We start from the raw sequence: 20,645 nt of genomic DNA, 5'->3' as shown, positions 1-20,645 counted from the left end.
GAGGCTGTGGTGAGCTCCAGGCGGGAAGCTAGCAGAAAATATATCCAGCTTCCCCTGGTTGTTGGGGGGGAAATGCTTAATTCTTTTCTTTCTTTACCAGTTTTCAGCATAACACATCGGTTCCCTTTCATCCTTCAAAGATGACACATCCTTTTTTTAAAAATACCATTATGAGCTCTGATTTAAACACACTGGGTGGGTTTCGATCCATGGCAATTAGTGTCATAGAAGCTCTGCAGCCGGTGGAGCCTCTTCAAGCTGGCTCCTGTGGGCTCTGGACATGGCCCCAGGAGTCTCTGATGGCCTCCTTGCCATCTGCCGGGACAGGGCGCTCCAAGATCATCTCATACACTTCCTGCCCAGACCCAGAGCCAGCCACTTCTCCAAGAAGTCGGTTTCCATGAGAAACTGCGTCTCCAGACCAGCATCTGGGCGCTAGGGATGCTCAATGCCACGGGCTTAATCATTATCTCGGGGCCTTTTCAGTGAACAGAGCTATAAAGATATATTTTTATATATGGATTAGCCTCCCCACTGAGCCACGTGGAACCTGCTTTTGCATTTTTTCCCTGGCTTGTTTCCGAGGCTGAGTTTGTCAGCTACTACACAGATCGCAGCCCTTGTAGGAGATGCACAGGAGAAATTTCTCACTGCCAGCAAGTACCTGGCAACTGGGCAACATGCCAGACCTGCGGCTAATCTTATTCCCCTTGTTGCTTGGGCTGCTGGGAATCGGGGAGAGGTGGGGAGTGTGTGGCCCAGCGAGGGCCGCTGTGAGGTCCCAAGGGCATTCCATGACCATCTTTCACTCTAGGTCGCCCTCCTGCCACGGGCCCAGCAACAATCCTGACCTGGTTGCTGTTTACAGGAACAGGTGGGTTTCTCAGGCCACGCAGACAGTGGGCCATAATGAGCTTCAATTCAAGGGCCTCGAGACGCCCGATACCCCTTGTACTGCAGCAGTTCCCAACAGGGTACCCTTGGAGCTGTTGGGGAACCTCTCTAAGGAAAGGACACACACCAGCTCCATTCTGACTAATGGCCCGGGGGCCAGGCTGGCCTCTGATCTGCTCGGACACACAGCCAGAAGCAAGGGGTCTCAAAGCTGTCATGGCACAACTCCACGGTCGCTTCAGTCTGTGCTGTCAGGGTGACGTGACCTCACCAGCCAGCCCTCCACGCAGTTCAGGTGTCACGGGGCCTCATTCTGAATGTGGATGGGGCTAGACTTGCTAGCAATGCTGTCACCACAGCCACCCCCTTTGCCCTCCTACGGTGGGGGATCTGGACAAGCTCGCCCATGACCAGTGACCGTCCTTTCCCAGGAATAGGAGAGAGCACCCTCCAACCTGCGGCTCATACCTCTGGCCTAAACTCGGGGGACAGGTAACCCATGGTTGGGGCAGTGCTTCGGGCCTCCAGGGCTCAGCTGAAGAGCCCTAGAAGCTCCTCCAAGAAGGTATGTGAGGATGCCCTTTTGGAGCATATGCGAGAAGGGCGTGCGCCCCTGCCCTGGCTGGGTAAGCCGCTGTGTGAGTGGAAGATGGATCCTGCTGCTCCCAAGATGAAGCCCACGCGCTGATGCCCAGCAACACCCCAGCCCTGCCCCTCACCCTCCTTTGCTCTCCTCACCCCAGAGGGCCCAAGGCTCAGCTCGGAGACCTGGTGGCTGCAACTCAACCCAAAGCACCCACGCCCCCGGCAGCATTTGCCCTGCCCACCACAGATCCCACCTGCTAGAGCACGGGCACTGGTGGTGGGGGAGCAGCAGCTCCCACAACTTACCTTTGATCTCTAGCCACTGCTCATAGTCCTCCTCCTCGTCCTCATCGGGGGACTGGAAGACACTTGGGCGGTGTGCCACGGGCAGCTGCTTGGCGTGGGAGTAGCTCTTCATGGGGCCTGGCAGGCTGGTCAGCCCCAGGCCTGTCCGCCTGCTGATGAGCAGGGACCTCTTCCCGGCACTGGGGGTGGGTGTGCTGGGAGGGGCGCTGGGAGCACTGGGTGGGGCATCTGGTATAGAAGGAAGGATATGCACACTCAGGGTGCAGGGTACCTCTCCCGGCTTCCGACCTAACCCAAGTGCTGTGGGCCCTGGGGAAGCTGGGTCCTTGACTTCCAGAACTCAGGGGCTCAGAGGAGGCCACCCTGATTTTACAGATGGGGACAGTGAGGCAGAGAGCAAAAGGACTCATTGTAGTTCCCCAGCCAGAAGAAAAGAAGCCTGGCGCTCTGCAGGGAGCCATTCTGGCTGGAGGCATCTCAATTGCGCTGCACCCACAGGCTGGGACAGTTCTGGGGACAGAACATCAGTTCTGCCGGGTAAGACCCGAGTCCCCGAATCCCAGTTTACAACCATTCCCTTGGAGGTCTGTGGCCAGGCTGACTGGCCAGGGCCAGACTACTGGGTGTTCTCACCCTGAGACCTGATGGGGAAGGGACTCAAACCAGCCCCAGCCTTCCTCATTCGAGGATGAATTTGGCCTTGGGTTAACATTTCTTAGCTGTTCCCTAGGAAACCTGACAAAGGTCGAGGACCAGCTGTCTCACCAGTAACAACGGGCTCTGGTCACTAAATCCCAAAATCAAGAGACGTGGGCAGAAGCTCCGTGGGTGACGATTTATCCACGTGGCCTGTCACACTGCACACCTGTAGGCAACCAACCTATAGACAGGGGTCCCATTCTTTGCACAGGCATTGCTACCGCTGGGGAAGGCTGGGAATCCCCTGGGGCACTGACAAGGGGTCCAGGTGCAAACCTGGAGACCAGCCATTCTAGCCCACACCTTGCTGTCTAGAGGACCCACAGTGCAGAAGCACCCACAGCAAAGCAGGGGATGGGGCAGGGCTGGTGTGTGACAGCTTCAGGAAGAGCCCTGAGTCCGGTGGGGAGCAGCATCATGAAATTGGCCAGCTCACCACCCTGAGAACAGGACTAGGGCCCCCGGATCATTAGATAGAGGCTGGCTCTGCACTTGGGGGCCTCATCTTTTTTTTAGTGACAGGGTCTCACTCTGTCACCCAGGCTGAAGTGCAGTGGTGCAATCATGGTTCACTGCAGCCTCGACCTCCTGAACTCCTGGGCTCAAGCAATCCTCCCGGCTCAGCCTCCAGAGTAGCTGGGGCTACAGGTGCCCACCACCATGACTGGCTAATTTTATTTTTATTTTTTTGCAGAGATGGGTTCTTGCTAGGTTGTCCAGGCTGGCGATCTCCTGACCTCGTGATCCGCTCGTCTCAGCCGCCCAAAGGGCTGGGATTACAGGTTTGAGCCATCTCCGCCTCCCAGGCCCAAAAGCTATCCACCCATCTCAGCCTCCCAAGTACTTGGGGCTAAAAGCATGCACCGCCATGCCTGGCTAATTGTATTTTTTTTTGTAGAGAGATTTAGCCACGTTGCCCAGGCTGGTCTTGAATTCCCAAGCTCAAGCGATCCTGTCCCCTTCGGCCTCCCAAAGTGCTAGGATTACAGGCATGAGCCACCGCACCCAGCCGACATCTATGAGTTCTGAGAGAAGAAAACACGACAAACAGAGGTAGAAAGAGGTGTCCCTCCAGAGGATTGAGAGCACAGGCGTCGTCTGCTTGTACGGAGCAAGGGACATGGCAGGCACTAAGTCCACATTCCCTGGCACACGGGGTGGTACCCAATGAACACTAGTGCCCCAGTGGTCACTGTTGGGTGCCCCCAGCTGCCTGCCCACCCGGCACCTCAGCAGTAGCAGTCCTCAGAACCTGCTGTTCTCTGATGTAGCTCAGGTGTCTCAGGTCAGCCCAGTGTCCCTGCAAAGCCTGTCTGCAGAAGACCTGCTCACCCCGGCTAGCGGGTTCAAGCTGACCCAGCTTGGGGATGCCTCCAACTCCCAAAGTGGTCCCACAAGTGTGGGGAAGGCTTCATCATGGCTCCACCTGCCCCAGACTGAAATCTGACTTATCTGTCTCTGCTCCTACAGGGTAAGCACACTGAGGGCAGGGTCTATATTTGCCATCTTGGTAATTTTTTTTTTTTTTTTTTTGAGACAAAGTATCACTCTTGTCCCCCAGGCTGGAGTGCAATGGCGCCATCTCGGCTCACTGTAACCTCCAACTCCTGGGTTCAAGCGATTCTCCTGCCTCAGCCTCCTGAGTAGCTGGGATTACAGGCGCCTGCCACCACGCCCAGCTAATTTTTGTGGAGATGAGATTTCACCAGGTTGGCCAGGCTGGTCTCGAACTCCTATCCTCAGGTGATCCACCCGTCTCACTTCCCAAAGTGCTGGGATTACAGGCGTGAGCCACTGCACCCAGCCTGCCCCTTTTGGTATTAATTTATGTATTTATTACTTGGTCCGGGTACAGTGGCCCCAGCCTTTAATCTCAACACTTTGGGAGGCTGAGGCAGGTGGATTGCTTGAGCTTATGAGTCCAAGACCAGCGTGACCAACATGGCGAAATCCCAACTCTACAAAAAATACAAAAATTAGCCAGGTGTGGTGGCATGACCCTGTAGCCCCAGCTGCAGGGAGGCTGAGGTGGAAGGTTTGCTTGAGCCCCAGAGGTTGAGGCTGCAGTGCACTATGATTGCACTACTGCGTTCTAATCTGAGCAAGAGTGAGGCCCTGTCTCAAAAAAACAAAAATTATTGGCTAGGCGGGGTGGCTCACGCCTGTAATCCCAGCACTCTGGGAGGCCGAGGTGGGTGGATAACGAGGTCAGGAGATGGAGACTACCCTGGCTAACATGGTGAACTCCTGTCTCTACTAAAAATAATTAATTAGCTGGGCGTGGTGGCAGGCACCTGTAGTTCCAGCTACTCAGGAGGCTGAGGCAGGAGAATGGCGTGAAACCAGGAGGCGGAGCTTGCAATGAGCTGAGATGGCGCCACTGCACTCCAGCCTGGGCGACAGAGTGAGACTCCATCTCAAAAAAAAAAAAAAAGAAAAATTTATGTATTATTTATTTATTTATGCCTTTGGTGCACGCATGTGTGGAACGAGGGCGATCTATGATTACGGGTGAGCAGAAGGAGTCTGAGGTGGGACCCGTCACTTCCCACGTGCCCAGCAACCCCAGGGGGTGATGCAAGGACAGCACCCGGGAAGGGGGGGGCTACACTCACCTGTGCTGGTCTGTGCCTTCTGCAACTTCAGAAACTGCTGCAAGAAGCTACCATCGTTGGCAAACTTGTTGGAAACACAGGAAGAGTTGTGTGCATTTGTGATTCTAGAACCAAGACAGAGGACAGAGAGGGTGAGCTGGCTAGAGAAGTAGTGAGGGCACCAGAGGACGAGGATGAGAATGAGGCCATCACCTTGCCCATCACAGTCCCTAACACACCCCAGCACTCTCACCTACAGGGACCCCAAACTAGCCCCCAGAGATTTCAGGAGACTACTGCGAAGCGTGCTCAGCAGGCTTCGGTGTGGTAAGCTGGGAACAATCTTGTTCTGATAAGAGCAATACTCCATGTATTATCTCTGCCTGAATATTAACCCTCCAGGTTCAAATGGCCCTCCAACAAGATGGTTCCTGCTCTCTCCGCACAGCACCTGTTCTCCCTTGCTAGTTAATTATCTGGGTTGTTACTGACTTACATCTGTCCTCCTGCTAGACCTTAGAGTTCTCTAAGGCAGGGCATACACGTCTCTATCTATCTATCTATCTATCTGAAATGGAGTTTCATTCTGTCATCCAGGCTGGAATGCAGTGGCGCAATCTTGGCTCACTGCGACCTCCTCCACCCAGGCTCAAGAGATTGTCATGCCTCAGCCTCCTAAGCAGCTGGGATTACAAGCATGTGCCACCACACCTGGCTAATTTTTGTATTTTTAGTAGAGATGGGGTTTCGCTCTGTTGGCTGGGCCGGTCTCAAACTTGTAACCTCAAGCGATCCTCCCACCTCATCCTCCCAAAGTGTTGGGATTACAAGTGTGAGCCATTGCGCCCGACCTATTTATTTTTAAGAGACAAGGTCTTGCTCTGTTGCCCTGGCTAAAGTGCAGAGTGTAATGGTGTGATAACAGGGACTACAAGCTTGTGCCACCATGCTTGGCTAATTTTTTTAATTTTTTTTTTTGGTAGAGGTAAGATCTTGCTATGTTGCCCAGGCTGGTCTTGAGCTCCTGGACTCAAGCAATGGTCCTCACCTCAGCCTCCCAAGTCGCTAGGACTAAAGGCATGTGACACTGTTCCTAGCCAATGCCATTTTTTGACAGGCATGAAGGGCAGCTCTGACAACAGTGTATCAGCTGTGCCCAGCTTTGATTAATATTTAACCAAATTAAATATATTTAGGCCCCTGGGTTTGCCTTTGTGTTAACTTGTTAAAAACAGATTTTTTAAAAAGTAAAACGTATACTTTGCAAAAAAAAAAAAAAAAAAAGAGGGAGAGGGTGAAGATAAAATATAAAATGCCCTGTGATTCTTCTAGCAAGATTGTTTTGGCTATTTTCTTAGAAATGTGTGTTGCCCGAAGAAATGCTTGCAGACCCCAGCTCTGAGCTGCAGGCCCACATGGATAAAGAAACACAAGCTTTGGCTAAACACAGTGGCTCATCCCTATAATCCCAGCTACTCAGGAGACTGAGGCAGAAGAATCATTTGAGCCCAGGAGTTTGAGGCTGCCGTGACATATGATCATGCCACTGCACTTCAGCCTGGGCAACAGAGTGAGATCATGTTTCTTAAAAAAAAAAAAAAAAAGTAATAGAGGCTCATTATGGAAAAAATTGAAATGTAGAAAAACTGAAATAAGTCTGGGCAACATGGAGAAAACCCCATCTCTACGAACAATACAAAAAATTAGCTGGGTGTGGTGGCATGTGCCTATAGTCCCAGCACTCCAGAGGATCACCAGAGCCCAGGAGGTCAAGGATGAAGTGGGCCGCAATCATGCCACTGCACTCCAGCCTGGGTGACGAAGTAAGACCATTTCAAAAAAACTAAAAAGAAAGGAAAAACTGAAACATAGAAAGGAATGGGAAAACCCAACAAAGTCTACCTACTTTGCAACAGCCACCATTAACACTGGTATATATCTTTATTTTGCTCTCTAAATTAGAAGTCAGAGGAAATAAGGCTGTGATCACAGCACACACTCTACTTCTTCCATTTCCTACTATAGCACACCATCCTGCTCCAATCTCAAATTCCTCACATACGCTGCTTTTTAAATCCACTTGACGTTCCACCATATGGATGTACCAATCCAATGGTGCTAAAAGCTCATGGAGTCCACAGGGCTAGCCTTTTTCCTTTAAAAAGGAAAAAGGAATAATGTTTAGTTCATTAGAACTAAAATAACCTAAATAAATCAACAAGGGGCACTGGTTAAATAAATGACAGGCCATCCACAAGGAAGATGTGGCAGCCCTGAAAAGTTGAAATTTTAGACAAGCAATCACATACAATGTTAAAGGAAAAACAAAAGGGCAAGATATAAAACTATATCTACAGTGTGGTTCTACTTACATCGAAATACATTTGAATTAAAAATTGTTAGAAAGGCTGGGTGCGGTACCTCACACCTGTAATCCCAGCACTTCGGGAGGCCAAGGCAAGCGGATCATCTGTGCTCAGAAGTTCAAGACCAGCCTGGCCAACATGACGAAAACCCGTCTCTACTAAAAATACAAAAAATTAGCCGAGCATGGTAGCGGGCCCCTGTAGTCCCAGTCACTTGGGAGGCTGAGACAGGAGAATCGCTTGAACCCAGGAAGCGAATGTTGCAGTGGACCAAGATCGTGCCACTGCACTCCAGCCTAGACGACAGAGTTAGACTTCATCTCAAATAATAAAAAAAAAATTGTTAGAAAAACACATCGGGCCAGGAGCAGTGGCTCACATCTGTAATCCTAATGCTTTGGGAGGCCAAGGTAGGAGGATCACTTGAACTCAGAAGTTTGAAACCAGCCTGGGCAACAGAGTGAGACCCCATCTCTACACAAAACTTAAAAATTAGCTGGGCATGGCAGTGGACATCTGTAGTCCCAGTTACTCAAGGGGCTGAGGTGGGAGGATAGGTTAAGTCCAGGAATTCAAGGCTGCAGTGAGCTATGATGGTGCCACCGCACTGCAGCCTGGGTGACAGAGTGAGATCCTGCCTCTGAAATGAAACAGGCCCAGCGTGGTGGCTCATGGTTGTAATCCCAGCACTTTGTGAGGCAGAGGTGTGTAGATCACCTGAGGCCAGGAGTCCAAGACCAGCCTGGTCAACATGGTGAAACCCCGCCTCTATTAAAATACAAAAAAATGGCCAGGTTCAGTGGCTTATGCCTGTAATCCTAGCACTCTGCGAGGCCGAGGTGGGAGGATCAACCTGAGGCCAGGAGTTCAAGACCAGCCTGGCCAACATGGTGAAACCCCATCTCTACTAAAATACAAAAAATAGCCGGGCATGATGGTGGGTTCCTGTAATCCCAGCTACTTGGGAGGCTGAGCAGGAGAATCGCTTGAGCCCAAGAGGCGGAGGTCGCGGTGAGCCGAGATCACAGCACTGCACTCAAGCCTGGGCAGCTAAGTGAGACTCTGTCTCCAAACAAACAAACAAGCAAAAAAATAGCCAGGCATGGTGGCGCACACTGGTAATCCCAGCTACTCCAGCGGTTGAGCAGGAGAATCACTTGAACCCAACAGGTGGAGGTTGTAGTGAGCTGAATTGGCACCACTACACTCCAGTCTTTGTGACAGAGCAAGACTCATCTCAAAAATAAATAAATAAATAAAATACACTCAACCAGTGCTTATCTCTGGGTTGCAGAGTTACGAGTGACTTAAGTTTTTTGTTTACCTCTCCTCTACTTCCTGAATTTCCTACCATGTACATGAGTTACCTTTAAAGTTTAAAAAAAAGGGTAGAAGTAATTTTATATGAAAGAGGAGGTTCAATGTTGACACTAAACAACCAAGATATTCTGGGCACCCCTCAGTTCCCGGGCCTGCCCCCATACTGACACCCTGAGAACTTCACTCAGGAGGGACCAGGAAGAGATGGGGACAAGGAAAGACAAGAAATCACATTCAGGCTGCAGAGTACAGCGAAAGGCTCCTACCTGAAAACCACTGGTAACAAATACTGGGAGATAAAAATGCTGGTTCTTGGCTAGGCACAGTGGCTCACGCCTGTAATCCCAGCACTTTGGGAGGCCAAGACAGGCGGATCACCTGAGGTCGGGAGTTTGAGACCAGCCTGACCAACATGGAGAAACCCAGTCTCTACTAAAAATACTAAATTAGCCAGGCATGGTGGTGCATGCCTGTAATCCCAGCTACCTGGGAGGCTGAGGCAGGAGAATCACTTGAACCTGGGAGGAAGAGGTTGTGGTGAGCTGAGATTGCGCCACTGCACTCCAGCCTGGGCAACAAAAAGAAAAGAAAAAAGAAACGCAAGAGCTGCTGGGTGCAGTGGCTCACACCTGTAATCCCTTTGGGAGGCCAAGGTGGGAGGATCACTTGAGTCTAAGAGATCAGGACCAACCTGGGCAACATAACAAGACCTCATCTCTACAAAAAATAGAAAAAACTTAGCCAGGCATGGTGGCATGTGCCTGTGGTCCCAGCTACTTGGGAGGCTGAGGCAGGAGAAATGCTAAAGCCCAAAAGTTCAAGGCTTCAGTGAGCCATGATCCCACCACTGCACTCCGGTCTGGGTGACAGAACAAAACCCCGTCTCAAAGAAAAAAAAAAAGAAAAGGAAAGGCTAGAACTGGGACAAGGCCTTGGGGAAGGTTGACACACACTATATTCCAGACCACAGAGGACGGGGCCTGCATCTCAGATTATCCACCTCCAGTCTGAAAATCTTGGATCTGGTCATCCTCATCACAACACCAACCCTTGATCAAAACCCTTGGTGCCATCAGTGTTTCTCAGGACCAGCAAGAGGAAACCGTTGCTGAGCTACCATCCACCTCCCATCCACTAAGGGACAGCCCCTTTGGTACAGCAGCTCAGGCTGGCCCTCCACATATGGGCTCTCTCCCCTTTCTGCTCTCTGCTGGGCAGGCCTTTCTCTGCTTCCTCAGTGGCCGGCTCCACCTGGGCTTTCAGGATGCAAAGTTTCTCTGTGGCCTTACTGTGGCCACAGGGCCTGGGAACACACTGCCTCGTGTTATCTTCCAGGAGCTCTGGGGTGGCACCCGCATCCCTTTGCTAGTAGTTTGTGACCCCATAAGGGCAGAGCTTTTTTTTTTTTTTTTTTTGAGACAGTCTCACTCTGTGGCCCAGGGTGGTGTGCAGTGGCACGATCTCAACTCACTGTAACTTCTGCCTCCCAGATCTGAAGAGATTCTCGTGCCTCAGCCTCCTGAGCAGCTGGGACCACAGGCAAGTACCACAATGCCCAGCTAATTTTTTGTATTTTTTAGTAGAGGTGGGGTTTCACTATCTTGGCAAATCTGGTCTCAAACTCCTGGCCTCTAGTGATCCTCTGCCTCAGCCTCCCCAAGTGCTAGGATTACAGGTGTGAGGCAGCACATGTGGACTCAAGGCAGAGATCTTTACTCTGTTATACCCCTGCCCTCTGCACCACAGCTGGCTGATAGTAACTGCTGAGTGGATGAGCTGGCAGGCTGTCCTCTGGGCTCCCACATATTCCTCATTTCTCTCTTGCCACAGTGAGCCTCCCAAGGGCATCTGGGTCATTCCTTGGATCATCAGGCTATGGCTGGGTGCAAGCACACACTGACTGCCCTCACAAGCCAAACCCTGTGCTGGTGACCCTCAAAGATTCCCATCCAGGCCCCATCCAGGCCCCAGGAGGCACTTACTCGCCAGGATGTGGGGGCTGAGGGCTGGCCACCTGATTCTGCTTGGCTTTCTGTTCCATTTTGGCTTCAATTTCCCGTTTCTTCTGAGCAATGAGCTCTTCCTGGTGAAGGATGTTCATGTTCATTTTTCCAGATTTAGGGGGAGCAACCCCAAACCACCGGTTAGCCTTTCCTGGGAAGGGAAAAGGAGTACATCAGAAATCACCTTCACTCCATAACACCCCAAGAAGCTGTGACAGGCCAGAGAGCAACTGATGTTCAGATTAATTTATACATTTATTGGTTCATTTATTCAGCAAACACTTAGAGAGAGAGAGCAGGTCTCTGCCCACGTGGGACTCGCTGTGGGCTGGGAAGACAATAGACCCATGACAAAAAAGTAACTTTCAGGCCAGCGTGGAGGCTCACGCCTGCAATCCCAGCAGTTTGGGAGGCAAGGGCAGGTGGATCACCTGAGGTCAGGAGATCGAGACCAGCCTGGCCAACATGGTGAAACCCTGTCTCTACTAAAAATACAAAAATTAGCTGGGCATGGTGACCTGTGCCCGTAACCCCAGCTACTAGGGAGGCCGAGGCAGGAGAATTGCTTGAACCAGGGAGGCAAAGGTTGCAGTGAGCTGAGATGGTGCCACTGCACTCTAGCCTGGCAACAGAGCAAGACTCCATCTCAAAAAAAAAAAAAAAGTAACTGCACAATATTGTAAGAGCTCTGCTGGAAACCAAAAAATGGTGAAAAATAGTAACAGGAGAGTACATATGCAGGTAGGGCAACCAGAAAATAAACACTAGAGGAAGAGACATTTAAACCAGAAAAAACAAATAAGAAGCCAGCATCATGAAAAGCCAAAAGGGAGATGATCTGGGCACAAGGAGCATATGCGAAAGCTCAGGGCAGGAAGAAGCCTGGTACATCCAAGGGGCAGCATGGTCAGAGGAGCCTGCTCCAAGGACAGAGAGAGGTAGGGCATGTCAGAGCATCGGTGATTTTATTTTTATTTTTATTTTTTTTGAGATAGAGTCTCGCTCTGTCGCCCAGGTTGGAGTGCAGTTGCGTGATCTCTGCTCACTGCAAGCTCTGCCTCCCGGGTTCACGCCATTCTCCTGACTCAGCCTCCCGAGTAGCTGGGACTACAGGTGCCCGCCACCATGTCCGGCTAATTTTTTGTATTTTTTTTTTTTTTTAGTAGAGATGGGGTTTCACCGTGTTAGCCAGGATGGTCTCGATCTCCTGACCTCGTGATCTGCCCACCTCGGCCTCCCAAAGTGTTCGGATTACAGGCATGAGCCACTGTGCCTGGCCCTGTGCTTTATTATAAGGGCTTGGGGAGTGATGGAGAAGCACAAGATGAAGAATGACAAGATTCATTGGGTCTTTTTTTGTTTTTTGTTTTTTTGAGACGGAGTCTGGCTCTGTTGCCCAGGCTGGAGTGCAGTGGCTAGATCTCAGCTCACTGCAAACTCCGCCTCCCAGGTTCATGCCATTCTCCTGCCTCAGCCTCCCGAGTAGCTGGGATTACAGGCGCCCGCCACCTCGCCCGGCTAGTTTTTTGTATTTTTTAGTAGAGACGGGGTTTCACCGTGTTAGCCAGCATGGTCTCGATCTCCTGACCTCGTGATCCACCCATCTCGGCCTCCCAAAGTGCTGGGATTACAGGCTTGAGCCACCGCGCCTGGCCGGGTCTTTTTTTGAAACAGAGTCCGGCTTTGTTTCCCAGGCTGGAGTGCAGTGGTGTGATCTCGGCTCACTGCAGCCTCCGCCTCCCCGGCTCTACTGTAGTCCTGTCAGCGACAACCTTAGAACGGGGGATCGTGGCCTTGAACCACCTCACTTGGCTAATTTTTGGATTTTTTCATAGAGATGAGGTCTTGCTATAGTGCCCAGGCTGGTCTCAAACATTCTTTCCACCTTGGCCTCCCAAAGTGATGGGATTTACAGGCATGAGTCACTGTGCACCAGTGGCTTTTTTTTTTTGAGGTAGAGTCTTACTCTGTCAGCCTATATGGAGTGCAGTGGCCCCATCGTGGCTCACTGCAACCTCCACCTCCCCGGTTCAAGCGATTCTCCTGCCTCAGCCTCCTGAGTAGCTGGGATTACAGGCACTCACAACCACGCCTGGCAAATTTTTATATTTTCAGTAGAGTTAGGGTTTCTCCATGTTGTCCAGGCTGGTCTCGCACTCCTGTCCTCAAGGGAGCCTCCCATTTAAGTCTCTCAAAGTGCTGGGATTACAGGCATGACCCACCGAACCCAGACTTTTTTTTTTTGAGATGAACTCTTGCTCTTTTCCCCCAGGCTAGAGTGCCATGGCACGATCTCGGCTCACTGCAACCTCCACCTCTCGAGTTTCAGCGATTCTCCTGCCTCAGCCTCCCGAGTAGCTGGGATTACAGGCATCTGCCACCATGCTTGTCTAATTTTTTTGTATTTTTAGTAGAGACGGAATTTCATTGTGTTGGCCAGGCTGGTCTCAAACTTCTGACCTCAAGTGATCCACCCACCTCGGCCTCCCAAAGTGCTGGGATTACAGGCATGAGCCACAGCACCCGGTCGCCTTTTTTTTTTTTGAGACAGGGTCTCACTGAGTTGCCCAGGCCAGAGTGCAGTTGCACGATCATAGCTCACTGCATCCTCAAACTCCCGGGCTCTAGAGATTCTCCCACCTCAGCACCTGAGTACCTGGGACACTCCACCAGGCCTAGCTATTTATTTTATTTTTTGTAGAGACACGTTCTTGCTATGCTGCCCAGGCTAGTCTTGAACTCCTGTCCTCAAGGGAGCCTCCCATTTAAGCCTCCCAAAGTGCTGAGATTTTAGGTGTGGCTCCCCACACCTGGCCAATATCCACAGGGTCTTTTTATTTTCATCCTGGCTACTAGGTAATCATTCCGGCCAGAGAATCCATAGGCAACAAGACCAGGGAGGCTAACTGGCTCCAAGCAACAGACAATGATGTCTTAAGACAAGGGTGATAGCACTGAGACAGGGAAGACACCTCAGAGGTTCCCCATGGGACTCAGAATAAAATCCAAATTTTAGAAGTCTGAGCTGGGCACGGTGACTCACACCTGTAATCCCAGCACTTTGGGAGGCTGAAGCAGGCAAATCACTTGAAGTCAGGAGTTCGAGACCAGCCTAGCCAACAGGGTGAAACCCCGTCTCTACTAAAAATACAAAAAAAAAAAAAAATTGGCCAGGTGCGGTGGCGGGCACCTGTAATCCCAGCTACTCAGGAGGCTGAGGCAGGAGAATGGCTTGAATCTGGGAGGTAGAAGTTGCAGTGAGCCAACATCGTGCCACTGCACTTCAGCCTGGGAGACAGAACGAAACTCCGCTTCAGCAAAAAAGAAAAAAAGAATTCTAAAAGGCCATTTTCAAGGCCCTGCCAGATGGTTCCCCTTCCTTCTGCTTCATCCTTGACATTCTTCAAAAGGACAAGCCCATCCTACCAGGGCCTCTGCATTTACTGGCCCCCACTGTGTGGAAGGCTCCACCCTCCAGGGATTCCCAGAGCTGGCATTCACTGTCTCAACTGAAATGTCTTCTACTTTTTTTTTTTTTTTTTGAGACGGAGTCTCGCTCTGTCCCCCCAGGCTGGAGTGCTGTGGCCGGATCTCAGCTCACTGCAAGCTCCGCCTCCCGGGTTCACGCCATTCTCCTGCCTCAGCCTCCAGGGTAGCTGGGACTACAGGCGCCGCCACCTCGCCCGGCTAGTTTTTTGTAGTTTTTAGTAGAGACGGGGTTTCACCGTGTTAGCCAGGATGGTCTCGAGCTCCTGACCTCGTGATCCGCCCGTCTCGGCCTCCCAAAGTGCTGGGATTACAGGCTTGAGCCACCGCGCCCGGCCACGTCTTCTACTTAAAAGCGCCCTTCCTTGGGCCAGGTGTGGTGGCTCACACCGCGACGTAATCCCAGCACTTTAAGAGGCTGAGGTGGGAGGATCGCTTGAGCCTAGGAGTTCCAGACCTGCATGGGAAACGTGGCAACACAAAAAAATACACAAATTCGCTGTGTGTGGTGGCAAGCACCTGTGGTCCCAGCTACTTGGGAGGCTGAGGTGGGAGGATCACCTGAACCCAGGGAGCCACAGTGAGCCGTGATTGTGCTACTGTGCTACAGCCTGGGCAACAAAGTGAGACCCTGTCTCAAAAAAAGAAAGAAAGAAAGAAAGGTCTTTCCTGACTACCCTGTATCAGTAGCCTTCACTCTCCACCTCACATCATACAAAAGTCTTCGTAAATATTTTCTCATTAATGCACTGACTCCCCAGTAGAAAGCAACCTCCAGGAAAGTAGGGCCCTGTTTCGGTCACCGCTGCAGGCGTAGCGCCTAGCACAGTGCCTGGCACACAGTGAGCACGCCCTAAGTATTTAGGACACTTATGCTGATGGATAAACGCATTCTATTCTGAGAAAGTAGACAGGCCAAGGTTTGCAGCAAAGTGAGGGTCAAAAGACGCGGGAAAGTGTGTCAAGGGAGCCTCAAAGCACTTCGGAAAAGCAGCTTTTTCAGAAAGCGGGACACAGGCCAGAGGGCAGCTGCTACGAAAAGAGGGGTGCAGGGACAGCCCAAGGTTGCCGCTGTATTGGGGAACGGAGGTTGGAGCAGCCCTGAAGGCGGTTGTTTCGGAAACGGGAGGCAGGGCTGAGCCGGGTGGCGGCCTCTACGGAGATCCGTGCCTCCTCAGCAAACCAGGCGGGGGCGGCCAGCAACCAGGATCGGGGGTCTCGAGAAACCAAGAGGTGCAGAAGCCGAAGCTTTGGGCTGCCCCGGGCTGAAGCGAGGGCTCCACGGGTCGCAGCAAGACGGACCCGATGAGTAAGGGGAGACACCTAGCCCCAGGGACTCAGGCAGGCGCCTGAAGGGAGGCGGGGGCTGTTACCTGCAACATCCCGGTTGTCCATCTTGAGACTCATCCAATCCCACAATGCTCCGGCACCACTTAAGTGGCCCTGTTATAGTGTGCATCGCCTGATGGGAGATATAGTCCGCCTCGGTCAGACTCTCCCTACCACTGCGTGGACGACTGGGTTTTTTACCTCCAGAAACGAAAGCCTCATCCTATCGGTGATGCCTAAGTCCCAGTCATGATAACCAGACGGCGTCGCCCTTTTTACACCTTCCCGGAGCGGCGGTCATCTCAAATACAACTACATGTTCCAGGATGCTTTGGGCGGCAGATCTCGCGGAAGCCGCGAGAGAGCCCGGCCCCGCCTCGTGCGCCTGCTTCCGCCTCCCTGTGGCGGCGGCTTGTTGTTGTGGAGGCCAAAATGGCGGCTCAGGCGGCGGCGGCGGCCCAGGCGGCGGCGGCCCAGGCTGCGCAGGCCGAGGCGGCCGACTCTTGGTACCTGGCGCTTCTGGGCTTCGCTGAGCACTTCCGCACTTCCAGCCCGCCCAAAATCCGCCTGTGCGTGCACTGCCTACAGGCTGTGTTCCCCTTCAAGCCGCCTCAGCGCATCGAGGCCCGTACACACCTGCAACTGGGCTCCGTTCTCTATCACCACACCAAGAACAGCGAGCAGGCGCGCAGCCACCTGGAGAAGGCGGTGAGCGCGGGCCGGGCCGCGAGGGAGGAGTCGCGGGCTCCTTGCAAGACCTGGGCTGACGGGTCGCGACCGCGACGGGCGGGGGCCGCTCCTCGGCGACCTGGGGGCGCGACCTCCGTCAGAGCCACAGGACCCCCGCCCGCCTCTGCCGGACCCTAAAGCTATCAGCCTCTCAGGGGACACGAAGGCCTCGCCCCCCACGCCTTATTTCCCGTCTCTGATGACAGGGCTCCAGGAGCCCCGTCACTTTAGTCTGAAAGTTGCCTGTTCTTGGGAGCAATGGGATCCGCAAATCGTCTGGTTTTCAGGAGGATCCCACCTGTTGGTGGCGATGGGGACATCACAGGGTCCTGAAGTTACTAGCTTCTCCTGATTCAGCTTCGGGAGCATCAGCCCCAAACGCTTCCACCTAAAGTGACTTGGGGTAGGGGTTGGCAGAGGCGAGACTCCTGGCATTCCCCCGGGAATCAGAAGTCTGGTCTCAGGAACCTGGAAGGGCATCCTCCTCCTTGGACGTGGAAGTTTGGTACTCGTGGTTTCTGGAGGGTCTCCTGCACCCATCAATAATGCCTGGTGTCATACGAGGGAAGCTGAGACCCAGAGTCTGGAGTTGGTCATTTGAGGTCTATGAGGAGGAGAAACAGGGGTTCTGGATTCCAGGACCCGCTTTTCAGTTTCAGTATTAGGGAATTTCGCAGCTCCTACTTTTTCTGTATCCACTGGGTCTACCATCTACTAGTCCATTCTCTTCTGAGTGAGTCCCTCCCCTGACCCAACCTGACTGTGTCATCTTGGTGCCTCAAAGAATGCGGGAGAGTGGCTGTCATTCTGCCCTTTGGTAAGCTTTCTTTCCTTTTTTTTTTTTTGAGACAGAGTCTCGCTCTGTCACTCAGGCTGGAGTGCAGTGGCACGATCTCGGCTCACGGCAACCTCCACCTCCCGAATTCACGCCATTCTCCTGCCTCAGCCTCCAGAGTAACTGGGACTCACCCTCAGCTAGTAACAAGTTGCCTTGAGGAACAGATCATATCTTTGTTTCGCAGATTAAAAAGTTGGAAGGAGACTTTATTTATTTGTTTATTTTGAGAGGGAATTTCACTCTTGTTGCCCAGGCTGTAGCGCAATGGCAGGATCTCAGCTCACTGCAACCTCCATCTCCCGGGTTCAAGTGATTCTCCTGCTTCAGGCTCCAGAGTAGCTGAGATTACAGGCTCCCGCCACCACGTCCAGCTAATTTTTTTTTTTTTTTTTGAGACGGAGTCTTGCTCTGTCACCCAGGCTGAAGTGCAGTGGTGTGACCTCGGTCCACTGCAACCTCTGCCTCCTGGGTTCGAGTGACTCTTCTGCCTCAGCCTCCCAAGTAGCTGGGACTACAGGTGTGCGCCACCACGCCTGGCTAATGTTTGTATTTTTGGTAGAGATGGGGTTTCACAATATTGGCCAGGCTTGAACTCCTGACCTTGTGATCCACTTGCCTCCCAGAGTGCTGAGATGGCAGACATGAGCCATCACGCCCAGCCCTAGATGATTTTTTCTTTTCTTTTCTTTTTTTTTTGAGACGGAGTCTCGCTCTGTCACCAGGCTGGAGTGTGGTGGCGCGGTCTTGGCTCACTGCAACTTCTGTCTCACGGGTTCAAGCGATTCTGCTGCCTCAGCCTCCCAAGTAGCTGGGATTATAGGCATATGCCACCTCATCTGACTAATTTTTGTATTTTTAGTAGAGATGGGGTTTCACCATTTAGTCAGGCTGGTTTCGAACTCCTGACCTCAAGTGATCCGCCCATCTTGTCCTCCCAAATTGCTAGGATTACAGGTGTAAGCCACCACATCTGGCCAGGTTTGTTTGTTTGTTTGTTTTGAGACAGGGTCTCGCTCTATCACCCAGGCTGGTGTGCACTGGTGTGATCTCAGCTCACTGCAGCCTTGACCTCCTGGGCTCAAGCAGTCCTCCCATCTCAGCCTCCTGAGTATCTGGGACCACAGGTATGCACTACCACACCCAGCTAATTTTTGTGTTTTTTGTAAAGACAAGATCTTGAACTCCTGAGCTCAAGCCATCCACCTTCTTCAGCCTCCCAAAGTGCTGGAACTGCAGGCTTGAGCCATTGTGCCCAGCCTGGAAGGTGACTTTAGTCCTCACTTGATCAACTGCCTTGTTTCAGAAGGGAGGCATTATACGCCCAGAGAGATAAAGTGATTTGCCCAAGGCTGCACAACAAGTTATTGACAAAACTGAGCCCAAACTCCAGCTCAGTGATAACCAGGTTACATGCCAAGATCATTATTGTTTTGGTAAAGTTTTTTTTTCTTTGATTCATTCAACAGATACTTGTTCAGCTCATGCAGGCTGTCAAGCCCTATTTTTGGTGCTGTACAGCAATGGCTGTAAGAGTTTCTGCCCACGTAAGCCTAGGTTTTCGTGAGGAAGACAAATGATAAGCATATAGTAAGAGGTGAGGCAGTGATGGAAGAACCATGAGAAGTGGACCAGGGAGAAGGGATGGAGTTGACGTGGAGCTATTTTTGGCAGAGGTAGTGAGAGAGTCTCTATTTGTGGGAGTGACATTTGAGCAGAGGCCTGAATGGGTGGGGCAGGAGCCTGGAGAACCACTCAGGGGATCAGGTTGATTTCAAGGAGTGCCCAAGCTGTCAGGGACTGGCAGATGGTATCAGGGTCTCTCCAGGGTCATGATGAGGCTGAGATCAAATGAGGCACCAGGCTTTATTGACTGGGAGGGGTCTGGTGGCCCAGCATCTCCAGTGGATGTTTGGTTCTGAAACTCTCCTTTCTCTCCATGAACAACTCCCACCGCCCGCCTTACCTTGTCTCCCAGGGCTGTTCAGCCTGTTTCTGGCAGTGGCTAATAGTCACTGTGTGTACCGTCGTATTTTGCCACTCAGCCCTGTCTAGGAGAAGCAGTCATGCTGCAAATTGCTCACTTTACCACTTGGGTTTTGGACCCGTAATTTAAACCCTTCTCGTGAAGTGCCTTTGCTCTTTAATGGAACTTTGAATCTTGAAGCGTCTTCCGCTGAGCCACATGGTGCCCTCTGTAGCTCACACCAACTTTATGCCTGGGAATCCCGTTCTTTTTGTCAGTTACATCCCAACTGAGAATTTTTCCAGCTTTTAGTTAAAGTGATATTTTCTATACTGTTTTCCTTCCACCAACATTTGCGAATTCTTTTTGTGTTACAACTTAAGTGTGCTTTCTTTCATCTTCATTCTTTATTAATTGCTCATTTTTTCCCAGTCAGGGAGCTATCAACTTTTATTCTTTCCTTCCCCTGAGCTACTTAATAAAGAATAATGATATGTTATCTTCTTCGAAGTGGTTTGGTGGGCCGGGCGCGGTGGCTCACGCCTGTAATCCCAGCACTTTGGGAGGCTGAGGCAGGCAGATCACGAGGTCAGGAGATTGAGACCATCCTGGCTAACATGGTGAAACCCCATCTCTACTAAAAATGCAAAAAATTAGCCGGGTGTGGTGGCGGGCACCTATAGCCCCAGCTGCTAGGGAGGCTGAGGCAGGAAAATGGCGTGAACCCGGGAGGCAGAGCTTGCAGTGAGCCGAGATCGTGCCACTGCACTCCAGCCTGGGCAACAGAGCGAGACTCCACACACACGAAAAAAGAAGTGGTTTGCTGGTTTCTAGTTCTGAAAAGCAAATGGCTGAAGAGATTCCAGTATCTTCTCGGAGAGACAACCCAGTGTAACAGTATTTTGCAGTATTTTATGACTTTTCTCCTTGCTCATTCTTTCTGCTGTTCTTTTTATTTTTGTTGTTACTTTTATTTTATTTTATTTTATTTATTTATTTTTTGAGATGGAGTCCAGCTCTGTCACCCAGGCTCTGGAGTGCAATGGCGCAGTCTTGGCTCACTGCAACCTCCACCTCCTGGGTTCAAGCGAGTCTCCTGCCTCAGCCTTCCGAGCAACTGGGATTATAGGCGCCCACCACCACGCCCAGCTAATTTTTGTATTTTTAGTAAAGATGGGGTTTCACCATGTTGGTCAGGCTGGCCTCGAACTCCTAATGTCGGGTGATCCACCTGCCTTGGCCTCCCAAAGTGCTGGGATTACAGGCGTGAGCCACCACGCCCAGCCTGTTTTATTTTTTATTTTTTTGAGACTGAGTTTCACTCCTATTACCCAGGCTGGAGTACAGTGGCATGATTTCGGCTCACTGCAAACCCCACGTCCTGGGTTCAAACGATTCTCCTACCACAGCCTCCTGAGTAGCTGGGATTACAGGCATGTGCCACCATGTCCAGCTAATTTTGTATTTTTAGTAGAGATGAGGTTTCATCATGTTGCTCAGGCTGGTCTCGAAATCCTGACCTCAGGTGATCTG

General features: G+C 51.6%; 2 protein-coding genes across 4 annotated transcripts in view; one reads left to right on the top strand and one right to left on the bottom strand.

Moving 5' to 3' along the window:
* The window catches only part of SUGP1 (SURP and G-patch domain containing 1), a 42,869-nt gene extending 26,870 nt beyond the window's left edge, over positions 1-15,999 (bottom strand). Inside the window, exons 1-4 of the mRNA XM_023229887.1 lie at positions 15,627-15,999; positions 10,747-10,918; positions 5,100-5,203; positions 1,786-2,013 (exon numbers count right to left, since the gene is read on the bottom strand). Of these exons, the coding sequence (XP_023085655.1) occupies positions 1,786-2,013; positions 5,100-5,203; positions 10,747-10,918; positions 15,627-15,660 (538 nt within the window). The 5' untranslated portion in view covers positions 15,661-15,999. The remainder of the gene's footprint in view (positions 1-1,785; positions 2,014-5,099; positions 5,204-10,746; positions 10,919-15,626) is intronic.
* Positions 15,965-20,645, top strand: part of MAU2 (MAU2 sister chromatid cohesion factor) — a 42,715-nt gene continuing 38,034 nt past the window's right edge. For all 3 annotated transcript variants that reach the window (XR_002735230.1, XM_023229889.1, XM_023229888.1), the window contains exon 1: positions 15,965-16,290. Coding sequence is in view for 2 of the 3 variants with exons in the window: in XM_023229889.1 (XP_023085657.1) it covers positions 16,015-16,290 (276 nt within the window). In the remaining variant the exon portion in view is untranslated. The remainder of the gene's footprint in view (positions 16,291-20,645) is intronic.

This window comes from Piliocolobus tephrosceles, chromosome 21 (genome assembly GCF_002776525.5).
Source record: "Piliocolobus tephrosceles isolate RC106 chromosome 21, ASM277652v3, whole genome shotgun sequence".
NCBI classification, from domain to species: Eukaryota; Metazoa; Chordata; class Mammalia; order Primates; family Cercopithecidae; genus Piliocolobus; species Piliocolobus tephrosceles.
Note: the sequence above shows the minus strand (reverse complement) of the source record. Positions and strands in the feature narration are given on the sequence as shown.